This window comes from Ochotona princeps, chromosome 7 (genome assembly GCF_030435755.1).
Source record: "Ochotona princeps isolate mOchPri1 chromosome 7, mOchPri1.hap1, whole genome shotgun sequence".
NCBI classification, from domain to species: domain Eukaryota; kingdom Metazoa; phylum Chordata; class Mammalia; order Lagomorpha; family Ochotonidae; genus Ochotona; species Ochotona princeps.
The window spans coordinates 84,008,815-84,034,368 of record NC_080838.1 but is presented as its reverse complement, the minus strand read 5'-3'; the positions used below and the strand labels follow the sequence as shown (position 1 = coordinate 84,034,368).

At 46.2% G+C, this 25,554-nt stretch overlaps 1 protein-coding gene across 1 annotated transcript in view; it reads left to right on the top strand.

The window, feature by feature from the left end:
• MCPH1 (microcephalin 1) overlaps positions 1-25,554 on the top strand; it is a 190,547-nt gene that overhangs the window by 59,663 nt on the left and 105,330 nt on the right. The window contains exons 10-11 of the mRNA XM_058666665.1: positions 10,076-10,113; positions 13,315-13,477. Coding sequence (XP_058522648.1) covers positions 10,076-10,113; positions 13,315-13,477 — 201 coding nt within the window. The remainder of the gene's footprint in view (positions 1-10,075; positions 10,114-13,314; positions 13,478-25,554) is intronic.

Here is a 25,554-nt window from a genome sequence, read left to right as displayed (position 1 = left end):
TAGTAAGTCGTGGTAACTTGATTTAGAAATGATCTCAGCTTTGCAGACTCAACTTGAATGCTTGTGTTCATGGGGAGTGAGTGAGAGAGCTGATACATGAAAGGCTCAATCCTGGGGCTGGTGCAGTGGCACGGCAGAGTAATCCTCCAGTCGGATTCCTGCATGCCCCACTTCCTGTCCAGCTCCCTGCCTGTGGCCTGGAAAAGCAATGGAGGACCCATGTCCTTGAGCCCCTGCACCCATGGCGCAGACCCAGGTGAAGCTCTAGACTCCTGGTCCAATGCCAGCAGTTGTCACGTTTGAGGGGTGAACCAGTAGATGGAGGATTTCTCTCTGTAAAAATAAATACACATATATAATTTTTAAAAACACTCAAGGTCAGGCTTCCCCAGCGCAAAGGTCTGTTCTCCAGGGAACTGTTCATCCCACCACAGTCATCTGCCCCGCCCGCAGCACCCCTGCAGACCCCAGTGTCCGTGCTGTTGCTGTTACCAGCAGCTGGTCTGGGAACATGACTCACTTGTGTCCATATGATGTGAAGTCCTGGGAGGTTTCTGGAAAAAGCGTTGTCTCACTGGAGATAGCTCTGGGAAGCAGGGCTGGATGTGTGTCCTGGAACGGCTACAGTTCAAACACGAAGCCAAGGCCGGGAAGTGGAGGAAAGGACAGCGAGGGAGGGGAGATGGCCTGTTTCCCCTGACATCAGAGGTGCTCCCCGAGGGCTGCCGGGCTGGGACCCTACGTGTGCGCGTAGATATGTAGATATCTAAGCACATCCTTGTGGACAGGCGGGGTCCCCTCCAGCCGTGGTCCCTTCCAGCCGTGGTGGCAGCCCCGTCATCCCGGCTTCTTCCCCGAGCAGCTGTCTGCTTCCCCATCGTGAGGCATTTGCGACAGGCTTTGCTGAAATCTCCACAACACTCCTGAGTGTTTTCATAGATTTAGGAAATGGTTGGGTATTAACTCCAGGAAAATTTCTGCTTTTACGAAGAGTAAAGACAGTTTTCTTCTGAAGGAAAGGGGTTAAAACCGAGGAGTGATAGAACATGTAATTCAAAGTCAATGAAGCATGTTTAGGGAGTCATTTAAAAAGAAAAAAAAAAGCAGAATATGAGGCAATTCAAACAAATAGTTGGCAGATGCTTTTGTGGCTTTTAAATGTGACTTAAGATTCAGTTCATAAATCACTCGTGAGTGTGTAAGGAAATGGCACAGTGCTGGCGGCTGCCGGATCCCGGAGGCCCGGCGTGGGCACGCCTCACCCTGCCTGCATGCTGCTCATGGCCCGTTTCAGCAGCTCTTTTTCTTGCAGTCATGCCCTTTTATTTTTCTATGGGAATATGTTCTGATTTTATCTTTGTCAGTGTATTTATTATGATGATTTAATTTTATTCAAAAGAAAAGCAGTGAAGCCAGTCTCAGCATTGTTACGGTTATGCGGTTGTGTCATTTTTTTTTTCTTTTTCATGTTGATGTTTTTTTACTACGTTGCTTGAGTTAACTTTTAGCAGCATGGAGGGATTGTGGACGAGAGAAGTGGGAGTCAGAAACGGTTTGTAGGGTGAACTGGGGTGCCACTGAGAGACGCTAGGGAGTTGGGCCACGTCCCTGCTGCCCCAATACCAGTAACTGGCTGTGCCTGCTCCCTCTCCCGAGTTTGGTTCCGTGAGTTTGAGCTTATTCGCAGAGTCGTTTAGTGCGTCTGCTGTCCCCTGAACACGGACAATTTGAACAGTTGATTATGAAGGCTTTCTTTATTTGTTCAAAGCTTTGTTTACGTATTTGAAAGGTAGAGTGGCACACAGAAAGAGGTCCCCCATTTAGTTCTTTACCCCCCGTGGCTGGATCTGTCAGAGTTGGGCCAACGCAGAACCAGTAGCCAAGGGCTCCATCCTGGTCTTCTGTGTGGGTGGCAGTGACCCAAGCACTTGGACCATCCCTCTGCCCGGCGTGTTGACAGGGAGTTAGGTTAGACTCAGGGTAGTCAGAACATGACCTGCTACTCTGACACAGGATTCTGGCATCTGAACCAGGCAACGTAAAGCCGCTGGCCAAATGCCAGGCCCTTGATGCTTCTTTTTAAAGGTACACCAGAGGACTGGAAGCTGGCTTTGCTGCATCCCTGGCCTCACCGTGGCTGGTGCTCGGAGCCTGCGGCATCTTCCACGCTTGTGGCTCCTCTTGCCTTTCGCTGCCACAGCCTCACGTGTCCTCGAGAATTCTCATTGTATAGATTTTCTGTCATCCAGTGTCAGACAACTACAGAATTAACTTGTGTCCTGTCATTAGTAATTACAGTGAGGACTTCTAGAACCCTAGTTTTTGTTTTGTTTTGTTGGTTGATTGTCTTAAGGCTGAGGACTAAGTTCAACAACCCTACACCCCACTTCACCTGCTGCTTCTGTCAGTTTGAGTGCATTTCTGTTGTTGAGCTCTGTGGGATGCGTCAGCAGCTATGAAGGCTGGGACTCTGAGGCGGTGGCAGGCCAGCTGTCCAGGAGAAATTTCTAAGCACAGGCTCCCTAGTTGAACTCATGCTCAGATTCTTCCAGGTGACCTTCATAAATGTGATTAACTGACCCTCCGTCTCAGATGCGCCACTGTGTGCGGGCCTGTCTGTGTAGCTGTTTTCCTTATTATACCTTGGCTAGCTAATGTATGGGAGAAATGTTTTCCTTGGTCATCTTTGGGTCTATGAGTATGTCTAAAGATTAAACTGATAAATACAGATTAAAGGGAGTCTAGAGATTAATTTCAGTTTGCTGTGCCTTGAGACTCTTCATAAGGAAATGAAGACCTAATGGTGATTCACACATGGGTGCTTGTTACACCTTAACTGCTTCCTAACTTGTCCAGTTACAATCGGACCCATAAGAGGAACCGACTTTTGAGTAACCTTTTACCAATGCTACTGTGTTAGCATCCTGCATGGAAGGCTTCTATGAAAGCATAAAATATGAATTATTACAGGAACTAATTTATATCAGGAATGTGGCGATTTACTGAAGTTCCCCTGCAAATATGCAAATGGATCATCAAAAGCAAAAGTGTAGCAACAGATTTTGATTGTTTCTTAGGATTACAAGTTTGGCAAACCAGACATTGGTTATAAACCATCTCAGCAGTTTTAGAACAGTCACCACAGCATGTTCTTTCATAATTTGAGTTATTTGTTCTGCTTCCTAAAGAGTAACAAAATAAATGACATTTAATAACAAACGTTAAGGATTCAGGAAGGACCTAGTGTCCGTCTAAACCCTCCCTGAGCTTGTGTTTAATGATGATTCAATCTTTTACACAACAGTTGCTGTAATCCAGCTACATAGGGCTATTTTAAAAATAGGTTGTCCTTGGTAGCTTGAGTTGGATACTTTTCTCTTAAGATTTATGTCATATGTTATAAAGGCAGAATTCGAGAGAGGGGTGGAGGGAGAGAATGAGGGAGAGGTTTTCCATCAGCTAATTCACTCCCCACATGCCCTCAGTCCCTGGGGCTGGACCAAGCTGAATCCAGGAGCCTGGAGCTGCTTCTGGTTCTCCCGCGTGGGTGCAGGGGCTCGGGCGCTTGGGCCATCCTCTGCTACTTTCCCAAGATGTGAGCAGGGAGCTGGGTGGGAAGCGGGACATCTGGGACTCCGCCGACGGCCAGAGAGGATGGTAGTGCTGCCGCCGGTGGAGTTTTATCACCACAGACTTGGTGCTGACTTGGATCATTTTATGAAGATCATTCCAATTATGTATCTTCCCAGTTTCAGCACTGGCTGACTTAGCATGAAAATCTGCCCAAACATTTCCTTGGTATTCAGTTCATTCTTGTTCTGCTTGGTTGGCTTTATAAAACCAGTTAGTTTCTTCATTAGAGTTCTGGGAAATCATACCCAATCCAAAAATGTGATAAGATTTATAGGAATTTCATGCAATTTCTGGAACAGATGGTGCTAACCTGTGCTTACAGATTGAAGAAGTTTCAGCCTCACTTGTTTTTAAACAATGCTTCCCATATGATTTAGCGTATCAAGTACGTCTAGCTAGCCTCCTGTCGTGTTGGGTAAATGCCTTTGAATTGGCCCCATCGCTCCACTTTTATTCATCTGACTTTTAACCATGTAGCATTTTTTTTTCACTCTGAAATTTCATTTCTAATGTGATGATTCAGGCATCACCAAGTGGAACACTTACCTCTGAAAACCACAAAGCTTAGGTTTCGGGTCTGCATACCATTATCTGTTGAATGGAGGTACTGCTAAATAGGAAGCCCAGTCAAGACTTGGCCCCTTCATTGAAAGCATGGCCTGATTAAGATGCAGACGAGACACTGTTAGAAATTGTGGAATTGAGATTTCCATGGAAAATGTCAGGTGTTTTTTGTTTGTTTGTTTTTACGAAATGACTCAAAATAGCTGTAAAGAGTCCATTTTGTTATGGAATTTTGTTGGATTATAGAGCTTTAGTTAGGATATGGAGAGCAGAGTGGTTCTCAGAGAGCAATGGACACACAAAACATCATAGTGTGTCATTGTCCGGAGCTTCAGATTTGGACAAACTTGACATTCGTAGCTAAAGCTGACTCTTGGTCTGCCACTTAACTTCTACAAGAACTTTCCCCCATCTTTGCTGTGGAAGATATACTAAATGAAAAGTAGGTCAAGGATGGTAGAAAAAGAGAAAATCCGCTGAGATTTGTCAGTCAATGTAGAATATTTTCAGCATCAGTAAGTTGCTTAAGCTTGTATTTAGTGTTTTAGAATTAAAAGACATCCCATTGTTCCTGGGGCATTTGGCATGGCCTTACATTTTCCTTAATGCATCCCACAGACGAGCAGTTTTGCTTTGGTTAAAGCTTCCTAATTGAGACCACTGTTAACTCAAGTTTGTTGTTGTTGTTGCTGGTTTGGTTTTAAAATAAGGTTGACCCCTTATCTCAAAAAGCACAGATTCCCAGAGTAAGGGAGCCCAGGTCACATAAGCCAGCCCTTCCCTGTGGCTTTCTGACCTTACCAACTGAACCAAGTCCATTTCCTGTGACTGAGACACCCGAGGCCTCTAACTGGTTCCAACCCTGAACCCAACCTAGGCTAAATAGTTTTCAGAACACAGATTCATGCAGCTCAAATCCAAGAAACATCTTTCCCAGGACTCAGCTGCCGTGAGCCATCACAGGGCGCAGCGGATCCTGGCTGTCACCTTCACTTAATATCTTGGTGCTCCCGGGGGCAAGGCAAATGGTACCTGCTTCTGACGCCAAACTGTGCAACAGGTAGCCTTCAGAACCATGAGACACTCTGCTCTGTAACGTGGACAAACAGCATTTATGGATGGAAATGTGGTTACAGCTCCACATTTGCCTTCTTTGAGCATGACCTGTTCGGTTGTCCACCTCTGATTCACTGAAGCTTGGCTAGTTTGTTTGAGACTTAAGTGTTTTTTTTAAAAACTGTACTTCTTGGGATGGTGTTGTAGCACCGTGGGGTAAGCCTCTGCCTGAGTTCCCAGCTGCTCGTATGAGTGCCAGTTCCAGTCCTGGTTTTCCGTTTCTAGCCCTGCACCCTGCTAATGTGCCTGAAAAGCAGCTCTTGCTGCCTACTGGATGGAGTTCAGGTTCCTGGCATCAGCCTGGCCCAGCATCTGCTGTTGCGGCCGTTTGTGAAGTGAAACAGCAAATAGAGATTTCTCTCTCTCTCTCTCTCTCTCTCTCTCTCTCTCTCTCTGTCTCTCTCTGTCTCTCCTCTCCTCTCCTCTCCTCTCTGTAACTCTTAGTCTTTCAAATAAATTTTTAAAAAAATGTGTATCTTTCAGTTAATTTACATACTAAGTTAGATTGTAGTTCATTACATAAGGATTCAAAATTCCGAAGTATTCTCAGGCCGATTCTAGTGGAATTTAACAACTATAAAATAAAACCAGACCAACAAAGTAGGTTGTGTGTTCTGTCTTACCCACGGGGCACCTTCATCGCTGGAATCTGTTCATTGACATTGAACACCCGATGATCAGAGCTTCCAGCAAGACTCCGCAGCAGCGTTTCCAGAAATGGGAACGGTTCATCCAGAAATGAAACAAAGCAAAACTGTGGTAGAGGTGGAGATTGAAATTACAGAGAAAGGAAGTTGGAGAGGTTCTGTACTTCTGGGAACTTCAAGAAACCAACAAAGGCTATATACAAGCTTGTGCTGTTTGCGAAGTGTGCTTCTCAGTGACAGATCGGCTGCTCGGGAGAAGGCCCTCAGAACTGTGCAAAAATGATTTCTTCAAGGTATAATCACATTCTCTGATTAATGCAAGATTATTATGTGTTAAATATTTTATGATCCTCATAGAAGGAACTGGAAGGCAGTTCTGTTCAAGGGAGATGAGAAACGGCTGGCCACTCTGGTAGATTGTCAGGAGTGCTGAAATAGCTTTGTTAATAAATTCAGAACTGGCTTTTTTCCCTAGTGAGAAAGGGAAATCAGTTTAATTTTCCCCAGACAGAATTTGTATTTCTATAAGCAAGAATCACTACTATCAACTTTCTGCTACTGAGCTTTGTAAAATAGCCCAGACGTCACCCCAAGTCAGATAATCTTTCAGTATATGAGAGAGTGGAAGTACTCACATTGCAGTTTTTCCCTACAGCCCTGACTTTATAACTTTTATCTTTCTTGCTATATTTCTCATATATCCATCTATGTCTTCCTTCATCAACTGTCCAATTTTTTTTTCAAAAAATTTCGTTTCTCCACATGCTGCGATATGAATGAATGTGGTTGTAGGGCCCTCCTTGATTCATCAAGGCCTATAATTTGATGTTGGTCATACCATCCTCTGGAACGAAGAGAAATAAATTTCTTTATGACTTAAAAAGGCTTTGGTAATCAGTTATGTTAGCACAAAATGAACCCAACCAGTTTGACTCCTGTTACTAACATGCCTATTAAAACTCATCTGCGTCCCTGGTTTCAGTTCTTTCTGTTATTTAGGCCCAGAATTGGTCATCATATGAAGTTCTAGTTTTAGCTTCTTGAAGAACTACCAAGTGGTTTGCCATGACAGTTGTTCCGTATTACATCCCCCCCCCATTAGTACACAAGGTTTCCAACTTTTCTATGTCCTTTTCAACACTTTCTATTTATATCTTTGATATATTTCTAGTGAACTTTTATATATCATATAAGACGATAGCCTGTGTTCACTCTTCTGCACGTGGGATGTCCAGCTGGCCTGTGCCTGTGTGCCCATGCACTGATGGTGACCATAGCTTGAGTGTCCATTTCTGGACGCAGTGCTATTGAATCGGGCTATGAATCTTTTCCTTATGCCTGGGCCAAACAACTTTCAAGTTGAAGATTATGAGTCCTCAAAATTGTTCCTTTTTTCAGATTGTTTTGACTATTCTGAATTCCATGGGATTTCATATGAGTTTTAGAGTTTCTTCATTTCTACCCAACAAACACACTGATTATTCAATAAAGATTTTATTTAATTTGTATTTGTTTTAGATAGTACAGTCATCTTAATAATATTGTGTCTTCTAACACATGAACACTGGGTACCCTTCCATTTATTTAGGTTATTTAGCATTTCTTTGTTTTTAGAAAAGGTTATTTCAGCAATTTTTTTTTAAAAAGTCTGTTTTACAGAGAGAACCTCCCTTCCATGTTCACTCCCAAGTGCCCAGTACAGTTGGTTCTGGCCTCCCCCAACCTGAGATCTGCAGCTTCACTCCAGTCTCCTGGCATGGCCGGGGGAGGGGGAGGAACCCAGGTGCCTGGGCTGTCACTCATGCCTTTCCAGAGTGCGTTAGGATGGCAGTGGAAAAGCAAAGGCCTGAGCTCTGTAGAGACGCAGGCGCTGCAGTGGCTGGCTTAGCACACGGCTCCAACTGCGTATCCCTCGGCAACGTGGATCACTGTCAGCGCACAGATCTTACCTCCTTGATCGTTCGTCATTCCTTGCTGTTACTGTTAGTTTTGTTTTTAGGTTGTTCATTCCTAACTTATACAAATAAATCTGATTTTTGTGTTGATCTTATATTCACAACTTTGTTAAATTTATTACTTCTAGATGTTTGTTAGCTGCCCTAGGGATTTCTGTGTATGAAGTCTTCTCATGAAAATAGTTTTACTATTTCTGTTCCAATTTGAGTCTTGTTTGTTTATTTTTGTTTGGTTTGGGACATGTTAGTTTTAAGATCCTTATTAGACTTCCGATGACAAGTAGGCCGAGTATTGGAGTCTGAAGGTCAAGCTTTAGGTTTGTGTAATGAAATGAAATTGGAAATTGCCAGTGTATGTCTGGAATTTTTTAATATAAACTTATTTTATTCATGTTTGCATAATGGAGAAGGATGTGTACACATGCGGACCACTGATTAGGGCGGGGAGGGTCGAGGAAGGGGGGAAGCAGGTGAAACAGTTGCTCCCAACCTTTGTTTTCCTCCTGTATCTGGGGGAAGGGAAATGAAGGGGAGAAGACTGCTCCCAGCAGCCTAACCACATGAGTACCCAGAAACGGCGCAAGGTCACTCGACATCATCCCTGGGTCCCCGCTGTGGAGTATGTTCCCAGGGTGCTGCTTAAGTGGATTCCATAGAGATGCTGTTGATTTCATTGCTGCAGGCTTGAGGAAATCCTTCCAAGGTTCATTGGCTGGCATCATCCACCCTAGAGTTTCCGCTCACCCAGACACTTGCTGTCAAAGGTTGGCTGGGAGTGTTGTCCAGTTTGTTCTGCCATCCGTGGTACTTGGTGTCCCCTGCAGGCCTCAGTGATCTGTCATGTCCCCTTGTGCGTCCGGGCATGCTGTGCACTGCGCAGGCTTCAGCAGCCGAGGAGACCCGGTTCTACCGTGTCTGGAATTTAAAGCCACGAGGTTTCATGAGGGATCAGACTGGGGATGAGAACAGGTCAAAGAGAAGCAGCCCCGAGTCCTGGAGAAGACAGCTAGTATCCGAGAAGTCCAGTTGCAGTCAGGGTGATTTTTCTGCCTGCATGCCTTCTTCCTAGGGATGGATAACTTCTCCATGTGGAACCCAACAAGGTTCTTAGGAAGGTTCTGCAGAACATGCTGAGGTGGATCACGTCATCAGGCTAGGATGAGGTTGGAGAACTGGATTAGGTTTCAGTGAGAATCTTACATGATGATGGGAGATTCCCACATAAGGAAGGGCCTTGCCTCTTGACACGTGGTATACAATCCCGTTCATGTCCACCACATTCTTAGTCTCTAGCCCTCTGAATGCCTGTTCTCCTTCGCCTCATGTTGTGTGTTCAAGACAGGAGTGAGCATGCAGTGGTTCATAGTGCTGGTGTACAGTGAGCTGCATTGAAGTATCCTGTGAAATACTAAAGCACATGAGTAATATGGTTCAGTTTTGCTTTTAAATAAATATGTATATACACATAAATGCATATATTCAAAGAATGAGCATATTTTATATGACCAGATTGTTAAAAACTAATCATTTCTGACTGATAGAAGTAGAGGGCATTCATACTGTTATTTTGGTTTTTTTATAACATTTACATTTTCTAACATCAGCGCGTCTGTTACATAAGTGAAGTCACCTTTTAGTCACATAGGTGTTTGTGATTCCCGGTGAAGTAGATTGGATGCTTCTGTGTGTGAGGGCCTGCTTGGCCTTTGTGCCTAAGGCAAGAGGCACTGCCTGTGCCCTGGCGTCTGGAGTGAGCCTGTGGCTGCCCAGAGCGTGTCAAGTGTGGAGTTCCACCTGCAGGACTGCCACTCTGGACTCTCCGTGAAGGGCCACAGACAGGAGGAGCCGGCCGGTGGGCCGGTGGGCCAGTGGGCCGGTGGGTGGCGGGCGGAGCAGAGCTCTGGAGGGCAGTGTGTGTTTGCTCTCTGGGCACATGTCTGTGTTATTTTAGATTGGTTTGGTGCTAGTATCTGGATTTCTATCTCTTGTGCTTTTTTTACAGGAGTATAAAGGTTTTTTTTTTCTTTGATATATGCTTAAATATTTATTTTTAAGTGATGATAGCTTTTCAAAAAATTTGAAAATAAAGTTTATTTCTGTGGGAAAAATATTTTTCATATGTCTGACTGTTTTTTGTTCTTTCTCTTTTGAAAACTCTAGCCAACAAGAACATTAGTCATGACAAGCATGCCATCTGAGTAAGTATCGCTGTTTTGATAACTTTGTATTATTCTCTCATGTCCTGTCATACTGTGGACTTGCAGGCCATTCCTAGTTCTGAACCTTGTTGCTTTTTTTTTTTAAAAAAGATTTATTCATTTTATTACAGCTAGATATACAGAGAGGAGGAGAGACAGAGAGGAAGATCTTCTATCCGATGTTTCACTTCCCAAGTGAGCCGCAATGGGCCGGTACGTGCCGATCCGAAGCTGGGAACCAAGAACTTCTTCCGGGTCTTCCACGCAGGCGCAGTGTCCCAATGCATTGGGCCGTCCTCAGCTGCTTTCCCAGGCCACAAGCAGGGAGCTGGATGGGAAGTGGAGCTGCCGGGATTAGAACCAGCGCCCATATGGGATCCTGGAGCTTTTGAGGCGAGGACTTTAGCCTCTAGGCCACGCCGCCGGGCCCACCTTGTTGCTTTTATTCCAAATCCTTAATATCTCACTTCAAAGATGACTGAAAATGAAGAATGTGTTTCAGTGTAGAGCTCATTGCTAAAGACACCCTGTGACCCTTTAGGCTCAAAAGGAGCTCTCGGGCTGTCTTCCCTGCCCCTTGGTGGCCCCATCCTTAACGCTTCTCCACCGTCTGCACTTCGGGAATGTTCAGTAAGCAGCACAGGGCTGGTGGGGACGGTACATTACAAATCGTCCAATAAAGAGATGGCTGGTGAATAGGGACATATTTTTAAGGTCTGTATTTTCTCCCTAAGTTGGTTGGTTTCTCTTATCCATCAGTCATTTTATTTCCAGCCTAAGTTTACTCTGGAAACTCAAATGAAAGTTAAATCTTGATTCCAGCTTATTTATGATTACTCAGGAACAACAAGGTTTTAGGATGCCTGAATGAACAAAATTATTGTATTTGCTATATCAACTGTGCAGATCAGAATATTTGGTTGTTTTTGTGCAGACAGGGAAGGAAGTTTATGAAAGTGGTAAATAGCATTTTGATAAGGGTAGTCCATCTGAAATAATGTACCAAGTTCAAGATAGGCCTGTTGAACAAAATTGAGTATTATCTGCTCAGGACTTTACCAGTGAACTTCCTTGTAGTAATTCCCATTCCCCGGGACATATGAACGTGTTCATGTGGTTCCTTTGTGAAGAACTGTGCGTTTCAAGGTGAAATATGTTCATAATTCCTGACTTCCTGCTTTCTCGCCCTCTTGATTATCTTATCTACGATGTGGCAGACACCCCGCCTTTCAATAAACCGAGGATGGTGGGGAAAGAAACAAACCCATGGCCAGTAGGATGGCCAGCTCCAGCCAAAGCTTTTCTTTTTAGATCCATTGATTTATTTATTCGTAAGGCAGTTACGGAAGGTCACTCTCCCATCTGCTCCCCCATCCCTGACCCACTCGCCACGTGGCCTCATCGGCCAGGGCTGGGCCAGACTGAAGCCAAGAAGCTGAAACTCCATCTGGATCTCCCACGCAGTGGCCCTGGGACCCAAGCACTGGGGCCACCTTCCACTGCTTTCCCAGGCACATTGGCAGGGAGCTGGATGTGCCCGCTCAATTGAAGTGAACATCCATAGCTACTTAATTCCCCATTCAGGAGTTGAAAAAGACCCAGGTGTGTGTGTTTAAGGCTGGATTCTTGTCTAGGTCTTTGTTCTGACCCCCCACTAGTTATTGCACATAGCATGCCCCGCAGACAGCTGGCAGCCGCCAGGAGGACAGAATTGTAGGGTTCATTTCACATGAACACTTTGGCTTCTTCTTGCTTTGGATTTTCAGTTGGCTTTTCTGTATTTTTATTCCAAATGTGTGATTTTCATCGCCTCCACTGAGCCTGTACACCCTGGATGAGATGGTCGGGGCCTGGCCTATTGTTCCACGCATCTGTTCCTTATGGGTCTCTAGGGATTTCAAACCAGCCATCTCCCCATTTTACAGATAGGGAAACTGAGGTCTTCAGCCAGCCATAGTCTCGGGATTAGCAGAGTGGGAGCTGAGCAGCACCTGTGACTGGCAGACACATGGCAGGGACCCCTGGGCCAGCCTGCCTTCCTTTGTGTGTGACCTCTGGGGGAGAGTTGTTGGTCTCCTCAGGGTGGACCTCCACGTGCGGTGAGGAAGCTCTCCATAGCCTTTGTGTTTCAGCAGGAATGTCCAGAACTGGCTGGGAAACACAAGTATTGCATCAAAGCCATAGTGTATGTCGTGGGCTATCGAAAGGAGAGAAAAATAAAGAGTTTTGGGGAAGGAATTGAGGCATAGGTTTTTTGTTTGGGTTTGCTTTTTATAAAGATACTGAAGACAACAAGAGAATGACCAGCAGATAAATATTTAGGAGCTTTGTAAAGTTAAGGAGGCTCTGACAGATCTGCCTGAGAGTTAGCGAGTTAACAGATTATCTCTTTGGGTCCCTTAGAAGGAAAGCTGTGTGTGTGACACTCAGAGAATGCTGTTTTCAGAAGTCAGTAAGCAGATGGAATTTGGGTCCTGACCATGCCTATGGGCCCATGCCTGCCTGTGATAGATCACTGGTGCAGTGGGAAGGGCGCTGGGCTGTTGTCAGGGCTCCGGTTTCTGCCTTTGGCTCCAGCCCTGGCCAGCCCAGAAGCCCCCAGGGTAGCCGTTTATAGCCTCTTGGCCTGCCTTCTCAGTCATTAAAATAGATTAGGCAAAGTCCAGAGCTCACTGTCATTTTTTTTTCTCCAGTTTATTTTTCTTTTTCCCTCCAAATTTAAAACCCTTACTTGTAAAGAAATCAAGACGTGAGGGGCAGGAGCAATAGCACAACTGGCTCATTGTCTGCCTTGCAGTGCCTGTTCACAGATGGATGCCAGTTCGTGTCCCGGCTGCTCCACTTCCAGTCCAGCTCCCTGCTAGTGGCCTGAGAAAGCAGTGGAGGACAGCCCAAGTCCTTGGAAAGCTGCACCCATTTGGAGACCTGGAAGAGGCTCCTGACTCCTGGCTTAGCTCCAGGCTTTGCAGTCATTTGGAGAATGAAGCATCAGATGGAAGATCTTTCTCTCTGTCTCTCTAAATCTGCCCTTCTGATAAAAATAAATAAATTTGGGGGGAAAAAAAAGACATGAGTAGGGTAATCATAATCAGAATTTTTTGCCTTTTTGATATTGTTTCATCCCTTAGTGCAGTCACGCTGATGTTTCCGTACAGCGAAACAAACTCATCTTGTTGGTTTGTTTTCCCTCCCATGTGGCAGGCAACAGAATGTCATCATCCAGGTCGTGAGAAAGCTGAAAGGTTTCACAGTGACAGCTGAGGTCTGTGCCACCACAACCCACGTGCTGGCCGGGCAGCCCCTCCGCACCCTCAACGTGCTACTGGGCATCGCGCGTGGCTGCTGGATTCTCTCCTATGAGTGGGTAAGCCTTGTGCCCAGCCCATGTGCTGTGACCTCTTCCCGGGGTGAGCAGGCCACAGTCAGGGCGCAGTGGGCCCTCGTGGGTCCGCAGGGACGCCGTTTGATGGTGTGTTCTTCCTCTCTGGCTGGCGCTCAGCCCTCAGGTGGACTGCGGACCGTGAGCTGCCCGTCGCCTTTGGCAGGGAGCGGATCAGGAAAGACTTGGAGTGAGCACGCGCAATGCGTGTTCTCACAGTCAGATGAGCTGACCCTGTGTTTGACCAAGAAATAATGTGACCCACGCTAACGATGGTTTGGAAAGCCAAAGGAATTCAGGGATTGTTGTTACAGATGGAGTGAGTTAGGATGAAACATGCTCACTGAATCCCATTTGGATGTGTTTTCTCTTATGCTACACATCTGTCGCTAACGTTACTCTTATTTCTGTGCGTTAAACGTGGTCCTTAAAATTTTGATTATTCATGAATGTTGGAATTAACCGTTATTTGATCTATTTTTGTTGTTGTTTGCTTCCCAACCTAAGCTTACCGTGCAGCTTTCTGTTTAGTGTTGCTTGTGTTAGTATGTCTGAGTATCTGCCCTCCCACCTCTTTCCCCAAGAATGTATTGTGTTAATATGCAAATTAGAACCAGTGGGATTGTAATATGCAAACAAGCTACAGCTGTACTCCTAAGAATGGCTGTGGTCTTTTTCCTGTGTAATAATTTAACGCTGCTGCAAAGAGATTAGTTCTTAGGGCATAAGCAGCAGCTTAGCAAGGAAACCGGCTCCCTGCTTGTGGCCTGGGAAAGCAGGAGAACATGGCTCAAGTCTTTGTGCCCCTGCACTCATGTGGGGGACCTGGAGGGGGCTCCTGGCTCCTGGCTTCAGATTGGCTCAGCTCCAGCCATTGTGGCCACTTCAAGAGTGAGCCAGCAGATGGAGAACCTTTCTGTGTCTCCTTCTCTTTCTAAATCTGATCCACCTTTCCAATAAAAATAGATAGATCATAAAAACAAAACAAAACTTTAGGAGCAGATTTTATGTATTTCATAGATAATATTCTAAGAGGGTGAGCACATGCCTCTCTCAATACATCTTTCCTTTAAACTTTTTTTTGGCAAAAATGCAATTTGAATTTACATTATAAATTTAGGCTTAATGTATCACTACCTATAATATTCAACAAATCAAAGGAAGAAAGACCTTTTCCCATGGGCTGAAAAAAAATAGCCAAATCATAATATGACAGTTTTATTTGTTCTTTTAAAATTCATTTATTTTTATTTGAAAGTCAGAGTTAGAGAGAGAGACGTTCCATCTGCTGGATCACTCTCCACGTCTGGATCTGGCCCGAACTGAAGCCAGGAGCCAGGACCCTCGCCTAGGTCTCCCATAAGGGGCCAAGCATTTGGCCACCCTTGGCTGCTCTCCCAGGCTGTAAACAGGGAGCTGGAACATGAACTGGCACCATAGTCAGAGGCTTAACTTGCTGTGCCATGGCACTGCCCGCCCCCTGTTTATTCTTATACTTTGAAAAACCCAAAATTGGAGACTTTTTACCACGGATGGCAGTAAGCCCAGGAAAAGTGGTTAGAATCGTTATGTTAGAGGCATGTGGAAAGTGCCCGCCATCTTCCAGCAAGGCTGGGCTCCGCAGGTTCACAGTGGGCAATGGGCAGCCTTTTCCTTCCATCTCTGCCCTCAGGACTTCTGCCAGCATTGGAGTTTAGTTTCCCTGCTATGTTTGAAAATATGTTGAGTTAAAAAGAATAATGTATGCTGGGTTTCTCTTTGCCTTCTGCACTGCCCTTTCCTTCTCTGCTACCAGCAAAGCCTCACAACTACCTTTCTCTGCCCGTGCCCAGTCCCTGGCTTCCTGTGTAGCCTTCCAAGCATTCCAGCTGGGCATGGCCTGATCCAGTATACTGATCATCTCCTTGCAAAGGCCGCCAGTATCCACCGAGTACTTCCATTAACTAAGCATTGACAGAATATTATGCAGCCAGCATCTTGTGACTGCACTGAGACTGAGCAAAGCAGTGTCAGCTAGCCTTTGGAACGTCCAGATGTACCTCGATCTGTCCCTTTAAAGGAACTCCCCGTGTTCCCTTTTATGGTAAGCAACACTAGAGTTAGCATTTGGAAAAGTAGCTGCTACTTTTCTATGCCTTTTTTTTTTAATAGAGTTATATGAAAGTTAAAATGAGTGCAGTTGTCAAAAAGTGATTCTGTTCTTTCTGTAGTCTTCCTGTCTGTGAGCCAGGAGTCCAGGGAAGGTGGGATCTCTTGTCCTGTGCAGGGGTGCCCTGAGCTGAGCTCGCACCACACGCCTCTTCTTGTTCCTGGGTTCCCCAGGAGATCATGTAGGGTAGCACTCCAGATCCACCCTTGGCTGTGTCCACTTGCCCACTGGCCTTCTTCCAGATGCTGGGGGGACGGGGCACAGGACAGGAGTGCCTTCTGCTAGGAGAGAGGTGATGGGCACAGCGTTCTCCGTCTGCACAGCTTCTTCCTGTGCCCCTCCTCAGGCCCCTTTGGTCCTTGTGCAGCCTGCTGTCTTCCCTTTCCCCAGTGAGCCTGCTCCATTGCTTGTCCTTAGCTCCCACAGGCATAGGATCAGGCCATCCGGGACCTGCGGAGCCCCACGAGGTTTAACCTCATTGGTGCCTGGCTTCTTTGGACACATGTTTCATTTTGTTTCATTACTGAACACTCGTGCTGCCCTTCCTAGACATTTCAGCAGCATTGTGAGAAGCTGAGGGCATCCCTGGTTTTGATCACTGTGCAGGCCTTCTCTGCTGTACTGACATCGCTGCCCTTTCTGCCCTGCTTATCCGTGACTGTCAGATACAGGGCAGCCTCAGGTCCCTCTGGGTGCCTGTGCCCTCTCGCTGTGCCTGCCTCATGTTGGGGCGAAAGGCTGAGCAGTGGTCACAGACGGGGAGCCTAGGATGGTTACGGGGTGTGTGTTAAACACTAGCAAGATTTCTGAATTGACTCACTGGGTTAGCAAGGTCAGCCACCTGACAAAATGCCAGCATTTGTAAGCAGATGGTTGAAGATATGATCTGTGATCCAAAGCTGCAGATGGCTGGCTGTGACAGAACATAGTGCAGTACTTACATGTAACCTACACACATCCTTCTGAAAACTTTAAATCATCTATATGTTACAGTAAAGTACTGTAGTCCTTACGATGTTTTGTTTGTTTTTAATCTAATTATTTAAAAGGCAGAATGAGAGAGAGAGGTCTTAACTCTCTTGGTTCACTCTCCAAGTGGTCATAAGAGACGGCTGGACAGGGTAATGCAAGAAGCCTGCAGTCCCGTCTGCATCTCCCCTTTGGGCGGTAGGGCCCAGACACTTGGACCATCTTCTCTTGCTTACCCAGGAATAATTAGTAGGAAGCTGGATCGGAAGTGGAGCAGCTAGGAATTGAACTGGCCTTCCTGTGGGATTCCAGTATGGTAGGCAATGGCTTGAATTCTTGCCCCACATCACAGGCTCCAGGATGTATTCCTACTGGTCACCACAGGGCGCTCGGTGTAAATTTTCCCATAGGTTGGGTGAACTCTGGTGTGCAACCATGAGTAGAGAGCCCAGCAGTACACCGAAGCGCAGCTGCCACTCAAACCTCATGGTGATAATGTGCTCCCCAATAGGAGGACACCAGATAAAAGCCGGAGCTGTGGGGTAGGCACTCCTTACAGAGCACTTTATTTTTTCTTTATTTTTCTTTAAAAATTTATTTACTTTTTATTGAAAAGGCAGATTTAGAGAGAGACAGAAAGAAATGTCTTCCATCTACTGATTCACTCCCCAAATGGCCACAAAAGCCAGAGGTGAGTTGATCTGAAGCCAGGAGCATTTTGGGGTCTCCCACACAGATACAAGGTCCCGAGGCTTTAGGTCATCTGTTTTCCCAGGCCACAAGCAGGGAGTTGGATGGGAAGGGGTCAGTCAGGACACAAACTGGTCCCATCTAGGATACCAGTGCTTGCAGGTTAAGGCTTAGCAAGTTGAGCCATCACACCAGCCCCTTAACAGAACACTCTGAGATGCTCTACTCTGTCCCATCACTGCAGATCATTGCTTCTGGTAGGTGGTCCACTGCACTACAGTAGTTTCCTGTGATTGGGGTCACAAACGGCTACAAATTAAAACAGTGTATATGAATTACCTTTTGTTCCTGAAGGCCAGAAGCCCTGGGCAGCACTTCTCAGGCTTCCGTCAAGTGCCACGCAGGCTCTGTTCTGTCTCATGCTGCGGGAGGCCGCTGCATTGCTGGGCGCCGCCTCCTCCATCGCCTTCACACGTCCTCCGGCTTCTGCCTCCATCATTGACGTGCAGGAGCCCACCTGATGCCGTTGAGCCTTGAGTCTTCCAGGCTGTCTTCCTTGCAGGTTGCTCCACTCAGTCCTGTTCATGAAGTCTTTCACTGTGTGAGGCTCCAACGTTTCAGATGTAATCCCCTTTTGGGGACACTGTTTTGCCTACTCCCACACATAGAAATTAATTCCATTAGATTTGTGTCACAGGGTTCATTGTGGGGCAGGATAACGGGTTTTAACATGGTTTAGTTCCATGGGGAGAAGCTTTGCACAGGGAAAAGGGCCATGTGAACAGAGTGTCGACCAGCAGGAACACTGACGGTCTCGCGCCCCCAAGAAGCTGGGACAGGGGCCTGGGACAGACCCTTCCTCCTCAGCCCTGCCTGCACCTGGAGCTTGGGCATGCGGCCTTTGGAACCAGCCTTGTCTATCACAAAACGAGAAGGAAGGCAGCTTAGAGAAACCACAGAAAAAACAGAGGAGGAGGAGCTGGCTCGGGATCTCCCGCTGCGGCCCAGCTGCTGCTGCCGCTTGCTGGGCTGGGCCAGTGCGGAAGCAACCCAAGTAGCTGGACCCCAGAGACAGCCTGCCTCAGGGAGTACCTGGGAGCAGAAGATGTGTGTGGAGAACCTCAGTCAGTATTTCCCAAGAACACATTTTGCATACTAATACAGTGATTTTAAGTAGTGATAAGGGACAGCTTCAAAATGTACTATCATCATTTCTTGTTTACTGAACTACTCATGAAACCCGAGATTTTTAAGATACAGCTTCCAACAAGTGCATGGGCTTTATGTAACTGATAGTTTCTTACCTGTATGGCCAGTTCCTTCCACTAAGAAGATAAAAATCAACAAATTATTTGTTTAAGGGATGAAGGCACTTACGCGACTGCAGGCATACATATTCTGTTGAGAGGTTCCCAGACACTTCATTGTGGTTGTTTGGAATATCCTAGTCAATAAAACATTTATGTAAAGATTATTCTGAAGTATGATTGATAAAATTATAATATGAAATTAAGCTTCAGGTGTTTTCAAAGTTGGTAGATTGAAAACCTGAAGCAAGAACATGATTCCAGGGACAGGCATCCAACCTAGCAGTTAAACACCAGGGGAGATGTTTGTTGATGCCAGCATTATGACGCAGCAAGTTAAGCCACGGCCTGTGATGCCTGCATGCTGTGTGGGCACAGTTTGTGTCCCTGCTGTCCCCCTCTCCAGATCCCTGCCAGTGTACCCGGGAACGCGGTGGACGACAGCTGCCTGCATGCTGTGTGGGCACAGTTTGTGTCCCTGCTGTCCCCCTCTCCAGATCCCTGCCAGTGTACCCGGGAACGCGGTGGACAACAGCCAGAGGACTTGGGGCCCTGCCATAGTTAGAATTCCTGACTTTGGCCTTGCCCAGCTGTCATAGCCATTTGGAGAGTGAACCAGCTGATGAAGGTCTTTGTGTCTTGGTGTCTGCCCCATTCAGGGTACTGTGTCACACTGACAGCAGGCAATGACGCCAGGGCTTGGGTCCTTGCTGCACATGTAGGAGACCAGAGTTTAGTTCCTGCCTCCCAGCTTTGGCCCATTGCGGGCCTCTGGGGAGTAAAACAGCGAAGGGGACCTCTCTGTGTGCTTCTCTGATAAGTAAATGAAAGTTATAAAAATCTAATGCAGCAGGGATAAGAAACGTTTTTTCTGCCACGAGGCCATCTGGATATTTCTAACATCATTCATGGACCATATAAAATCATCATCTAGGCAATTAGGCTGCTATAGATGCGTGGACTTTCAAGTGCAGTTGTCTTGGCAGCACCAGACCAAATGATTTCACGGGCCTTTGTGGAGCCTCGAGCCAGGCGCTCCCCGCCCTCATGGTATGGTATACTATACTGCATGGCACCCATGACCTTTGGGAATTTCATAGACTTGGAACCTGTGGAGTTAACATGTGAGCTTCCTGCATACTGGGTGCCTTTGTGGCTCAACAGCTCTGGGCTGGAGACTCAAGCTCACAGACCTGCAGTCTCCTTGTCTGTGACACGGAGCTGACACCAGCCCTCCCGTTAGGACTGCGAGCAGTCTTGGGTTCACCATGCACAGGGCTTACACTGGTGACTAGCAGAAGAAAACAGCTGAACTAATGTTAACCTTTCAACCAAAATAGCAGCTTAATAACTGCTCCCTGAAAACAGGCGTAAAATTAGTTGCTACCTACCATCATTGTGGGTACAGACAAAAGGAAAGGAGTTCCTCTAAATTAAAAAAAGAAGAAGGTACAACTTGATTTAAGCAATGGCGCATTGATAGGTTGTTGCTGACACGCATTCAAAACCGGAAGAGGTTACAAATGAGCTCACTGTTCTCTCAGATTGAAGAAGACAAAGCCACTTGTTTATTCTGTTTTTAATTTCTTTTTCCACTTTTTTTCTTCTTTAAAATTTTACTTACTTCTAGCTAATGTGTTTTTAATTTACATTCTAGTCAAAAGCATAGTGTTTCACTAAAGAATAGTTCAGCTGATGAAAGTCCAACAGGAAAATAGACAAGGTGTATACACAGTAATCACATTGAAAGATATTCAGTTTCCCTCATAAAAGTAACTTTTAAAGTAGTTGCAAAATCATTGAAATTATAGTGATATCTGTCTTCACTTTTTGACAATAAAAAGTTAAAGGAAAATTTGTCCAAACACTGCATTTGCAGCAAAACTGGCCCACGGTCATTTCCTCTGTCCTATTTGCCTTCTTAGTTTTAGTGCCCCCAAGTAAGGGCGAATACACAGTGTTTTTCTGTGTCTGGCTTATTTCAGTCAACAGGGTGTCCTCCTGTTCCAGCCGTTTGGTGGATGTTGCTTTTTCTTGCGTGGCTTCCCTCATTGGATTTTCAGAATTCGGTAGTACACGGTATGTGTTTTAAGAGATCGCTCTTGCCACCATTGTTAATAAGCCACTTCCCACAGTTCTAATGCTGTCAACCTAATGTGAAACTCTTCTACAACTTGTGTATAACTTTGGAAAGAACTCAACGGGGTTTGCTTTTTCTTCGGGATCAAGATATAAAGTATCTGTATTGATATATGAAGTATTTTAAAGAAAACAGGATTAAAAGGTTATTTTTTGGTAAAAAAAAAAAAAAAAGAAAATGTTGATTTCCATTCACATAAGGAATCTTAAAAGTATGGAAAGTATAGATGAAAATTGGATGGTTTGGCATTGTGGCACAGGACTTTAAGCCACCACCTGGGGCACCAGCATCCCATAGGAATGCCAGTTCATTCTGGGAAGGCAGTGGAGATATCCCTCCTGCTTCAGCCTAACATAGCCCCACTTCTGGTCATTTGGAGAGTGAACCAGCAGATGGAAGGTGTCTTTCTTTCCCTGCCTTCTCTGAAACTTTGCTTTTCAAATAAATAAATAGCTGTGTGTGTGTGTGTGTGTGTGTGTGTTTTGAGAAGACAAACATATGCTTGAGTTCTAAAGTTTCTGCATGAAGTTGTTTGTGAATTCCCCTTTGCTAGGAACTTTTTGAAGTCACATTACTTGAAGGGTCCCGTGGAAGCTGTCTGCTGTGCCCCTTCTCCTGACCCTGTCTCCAGTGCAATGGGGGATTCTTAAAATATTCTCTTTGGCTAGCAGTAAAAACTTGCCTCCAAGGAAAACAGGGCTGAGAATGTTTTTATTTCAGGGTTTGTGTAGTATTCTCTGGAAATGTCTTGTAAAGTAGAGTTGTTAGCAGTTCTTCAAAATTAGATGGTTGTAATGTGGCCCGTTTAGTCATATGAAAAAAAAATTATGCTGATTTTATAACAAAATGCAGTGTGAACTTTTTACTTGACCATTTTCTCTTGAGAACTTGGTTGGCAATTTCTGCATGTTTACAGCAGCTCATGGTTCCAGTGTTAATTCTGCTGTTTTCATGAAAGAGAACCCAGTGTCTGGTAGATCCCCAGAAAGAAAAACCACATAGAGGATGGCTCTGTTTGCTATTCATGGGGCGCCAGCAGAAAGAGAGCAGAAAAGAAAGCAAGTTAGACTCAAGGTGTTCGGGTTGATTCGAGTCTTGCTACTTGAATCTTCCAATGTTCTCTTCTCTTTGTCTTCCTCCTCAGTTCTTGGGTGATTCTTGCCTTTTCCTATGGCGTGTCTACAGTTGTGCTTTGTCTGTAAGTCTTTATGGTCAACAGAGGGCCAGTGGAGTGTCCTAGACTCACTTCCCCCACTTCTCTCCTCCCTTATCACTGTATCTTCCTGTCCAAGGTGCAGCACAGCAGTGAGGAACCATTCAGCCTGAATTCAGATTATAGAATGTTGATTCTAAATAAATCTTGAGAGCAGGGTCTAAAAGCTAAATCAGCTAAATCAGGGAAGTTAACTCCTAGCAAATCACCAAGTGTGTCATAAATCACATGTGGTGTCACTGAGTCAGTGTTCATGACGCAACACGATCCAGGCTTGGCTTTCTCACACTGAGTTCAGCCAACAGTGAATGATTAACGTGTGTGTGGTCGGTGGGGAGCGTGGCCGCCAGTATCATCAGAATAGAGTAAGCAGTTCCTGCAAGGTGTGCCTTTCATTTTACACCAAGGAGCAGCACCGTGGAAGACGCAGACCTGGAGTTCTCATATCTGGCTCATGTTAGCACACCGTGTAGCCATCTCAAGATTATTGTCAGGTCATTGTCGTCTCAAGTCATTGTCAGGGCCCACATTGTGGCACAGAGGATGAAGCCACTGCATGCAATGCCAGCACCTCCTACCGCTGCCAGTATAAGTCCCAGCTGCTCCACTTCTGACCAGCTCCCTGCTAACTCTCCTGGGAAGGCAATGGAGGTTGGCTAAGAACCTGGGCTCAAACTGCCTTTGTGGGAGACCCAGATGGAGCTGCAGTCTTCTGACTTCAACTTGGCTCAGTCCCAGCCTTTGAGGCCATTTGGGGAGTGAGCTAGCAAGTAGAAGATCTCTCTCCCACTGTGGCTCTCCCTCTGTCCCCGTCTATAACTCTTTCTAGAAAATAGACAAATTGTTCTGGGTTTTTTTTTAAGATTTATTTTTTATTGGAAAGGCTGATATACAGAGAAAAGGAGATACACAGAGAAAGATCTTGTGTCTACTGGTTCGCTCCCCGAGTGGCCACAAAAGCCAGAACTTTGCTGAACCACAGCCGGGAGCGTCTTCTGGGTTTCTGTGTAGGTACGGGGTCCCAAGGCTTTGGGCCGTCCTCTACTGCTTTCCCAGGTCATAAGCAGGGACGGGAAGGGAAATGAAGCAGCCAGGATATGAACCAGCATCCATATGGAATCCCAGCTCATGCAAGGTTAGGACTGTAGCCCCTAGGCTACTGTGCGGGGCCCAGATTTTTGAAAGATTTATATATATATATATATATATATATATATATATATATATATTTTTTTTTTTGTTTCATTGGAAAAGAAGATTTACAGAGTAAAAAGGAGGCAGAGGGAAAGATCTTCCATCTGTTGGTTCACTCCCCAAGTAGTTGCAACAGCCAGAGCTGAACCAATCCAAAGCCAGGAGCCAGGAACTTACTCCGGGTCTCCCATGCAGATGCAGGGTCCCAAGGCCCTCCCAGGCCACATGCAGGGAACTGGAAAAGAAGTAGAACAGCCAGGACATGAACTAACACCCGTACGGGCTGTTGGCACGTGCGAGGCAGGGACTGCAGCCACAGTGGGCCAGCCAGCATCTCACTTGGGTCTTTGAACTCCAGAGACTTCATCGGAATTTGTTTCATGCTGTCACAGGTTACACCTCGGTAACAACTGTACCTTTCACAGGTGGTCTTCATCTCTAATGCTGACGTGTCTGCATAGGGAGAACACTGTGCAGTATTGGCAGTACGGGCAGCAGCTGCTGCCCTTCCTGAGTGTGGGTGTCGGAAAGTCTCAGTGAGGCAGTGTTCACACGATGGTTACATTTTTGTTGCTGAGTCTACAAGCTGTGGGCCTTGACTGCCTTCTTCACTTGAGGTGCTTACCAAGCAGGGCTCACACTCTTTCTCCGTCGTAGAACTAGCTGCTGGGAGCACTGGGAGCAGCTGGTTCTGTCTGGAGTCCTCCATTCTCTCCCACTGGGCTCCTTTTCGTTTTGGCAAGACCCTGGCCCAGCGTGGAGTAGGGTGCTTTCCCGACATTGGAGCCTCTGGATTCCCCCGCTGGAGTCTGTGATTGAGGACTCTGTGGCTGCCTTCCTTGAGGACAGCGGGGGTGTCAGGTAGCATTACAGCGGCCTCTCTGCATAGAGGGACGGTCGGCAGTCCGGCAGCATTATAGCGGCCACTCCGCATAGATGGACAGCGGGGGAGTCAGGCAGCATTACAGCGGCCTCTCTGCATAGCTGGACGGCCGGCAGTCCGGCAGCATTACAGCGGCCACCAGGGGGCTGTTAGGATCTCTTGGAGACTCTGTGGCCAGGGCAGTGAGGGGTTAAGGTGGAGGGAAGAAGAAGGGTCATGAACATCTTTGAAAGAAATGGTGGGATTCAATAATGTCAAATTGTAAAGCCAGATTGCTCGTACCTTAAGTTTTTCCCAGTGCAACCGAGTTTATAGATGGTGGCTTTGTTTTCTGAGGTGGGGAGCCTAGCAGAGAACAGTGTGGGCAGTGGGGTATAGCTCGTGCTGGCATAGGTGTGTTGAGCTGGAGGCCCATTCATTCACACATGTATGTGGAGGGTGAAGGCTGGAGCTGTAAATGTGTAGCCTGGAACCGTGAGTGTGTGTATAACCCTTACAGCCAGGGTTCCTGGGGAGTGATGTGGAGAAGAGAGAAAGCCCAGGCTATGCCAGGACTGCAGAGTGAAAGAGGAGGGGCAGGCAGGAACCCAACGTCCCATGAATGCAGGGACAGTATCAAGTGGGGGGTACAGGGAGGAGGGGCCTGTCAGGCTGGGCTGAGTGCGGCTGAAAGGCGAGGCCTGGGAGCTGGAGTGACCAGCACTTGGCTAGGAGCTTGGCAGCAGAGACCTTGCAAAGATGGTGAGCTGCTGGAACAGAAAGCCAGAGAAGCTGCAAATGTGGAGGCTGTTTCTAGACAGGTGTCTGGGGCCAGGTTGGAAGTGGCCAGTGCCACGTGACGTGAGACTCAAGATGCTCCAGCATTGCCGGCAGACACGAGGAACATGTCTGGTGGTTGGTAGCTTGGTTGGTCTACATGAACTGGGAGTAGGTAAATGCCAAGATGGATGGCTTACTCCCTCTGGGGCATTCAGAATGGCATGTGAATATGTGGTACACATTCTGAATGAAAGAAGTATCCATAGAGTTCATGCTTTTCTCATTGAGATTCATTAAAATAGGATGACCTAATATCCATTTAAGAAAAAACAGCTTTACAATCCAAATGTCTGGAAAGAAGGACCAATACCAGTGTTACCCTTGGAAGCCATATTTGGTTGATTGTCTGTTGATAATAGTTTTTGCTTTGTTTTCATACAGCAAAGTTTCTGCTGTTTATTTTAGTTACATTGGAATTTGTTATATTCATTTCTTTGTTTTTATTCTGATAAGAACGGTACGCACTTGTGTTATTTATAAAGATGTTTGGACTGCACATTTAAGCACAGTGGTGAAATGTAAGGTCACCTTGGTCAGTGCTCAGCAGAATTTAACAAGTGCTTGTGACTGAACCCTCAAGACTGTACATCTGGGAATGAGCCCTTTTCAACTTAGAAGCTGGGAGAGGTGGGACAGGATACCAGCAGAATGAATGCAGCTTTCATGCCCTAGGGTGGTGGGCAGAGGTTAGGGAGAGC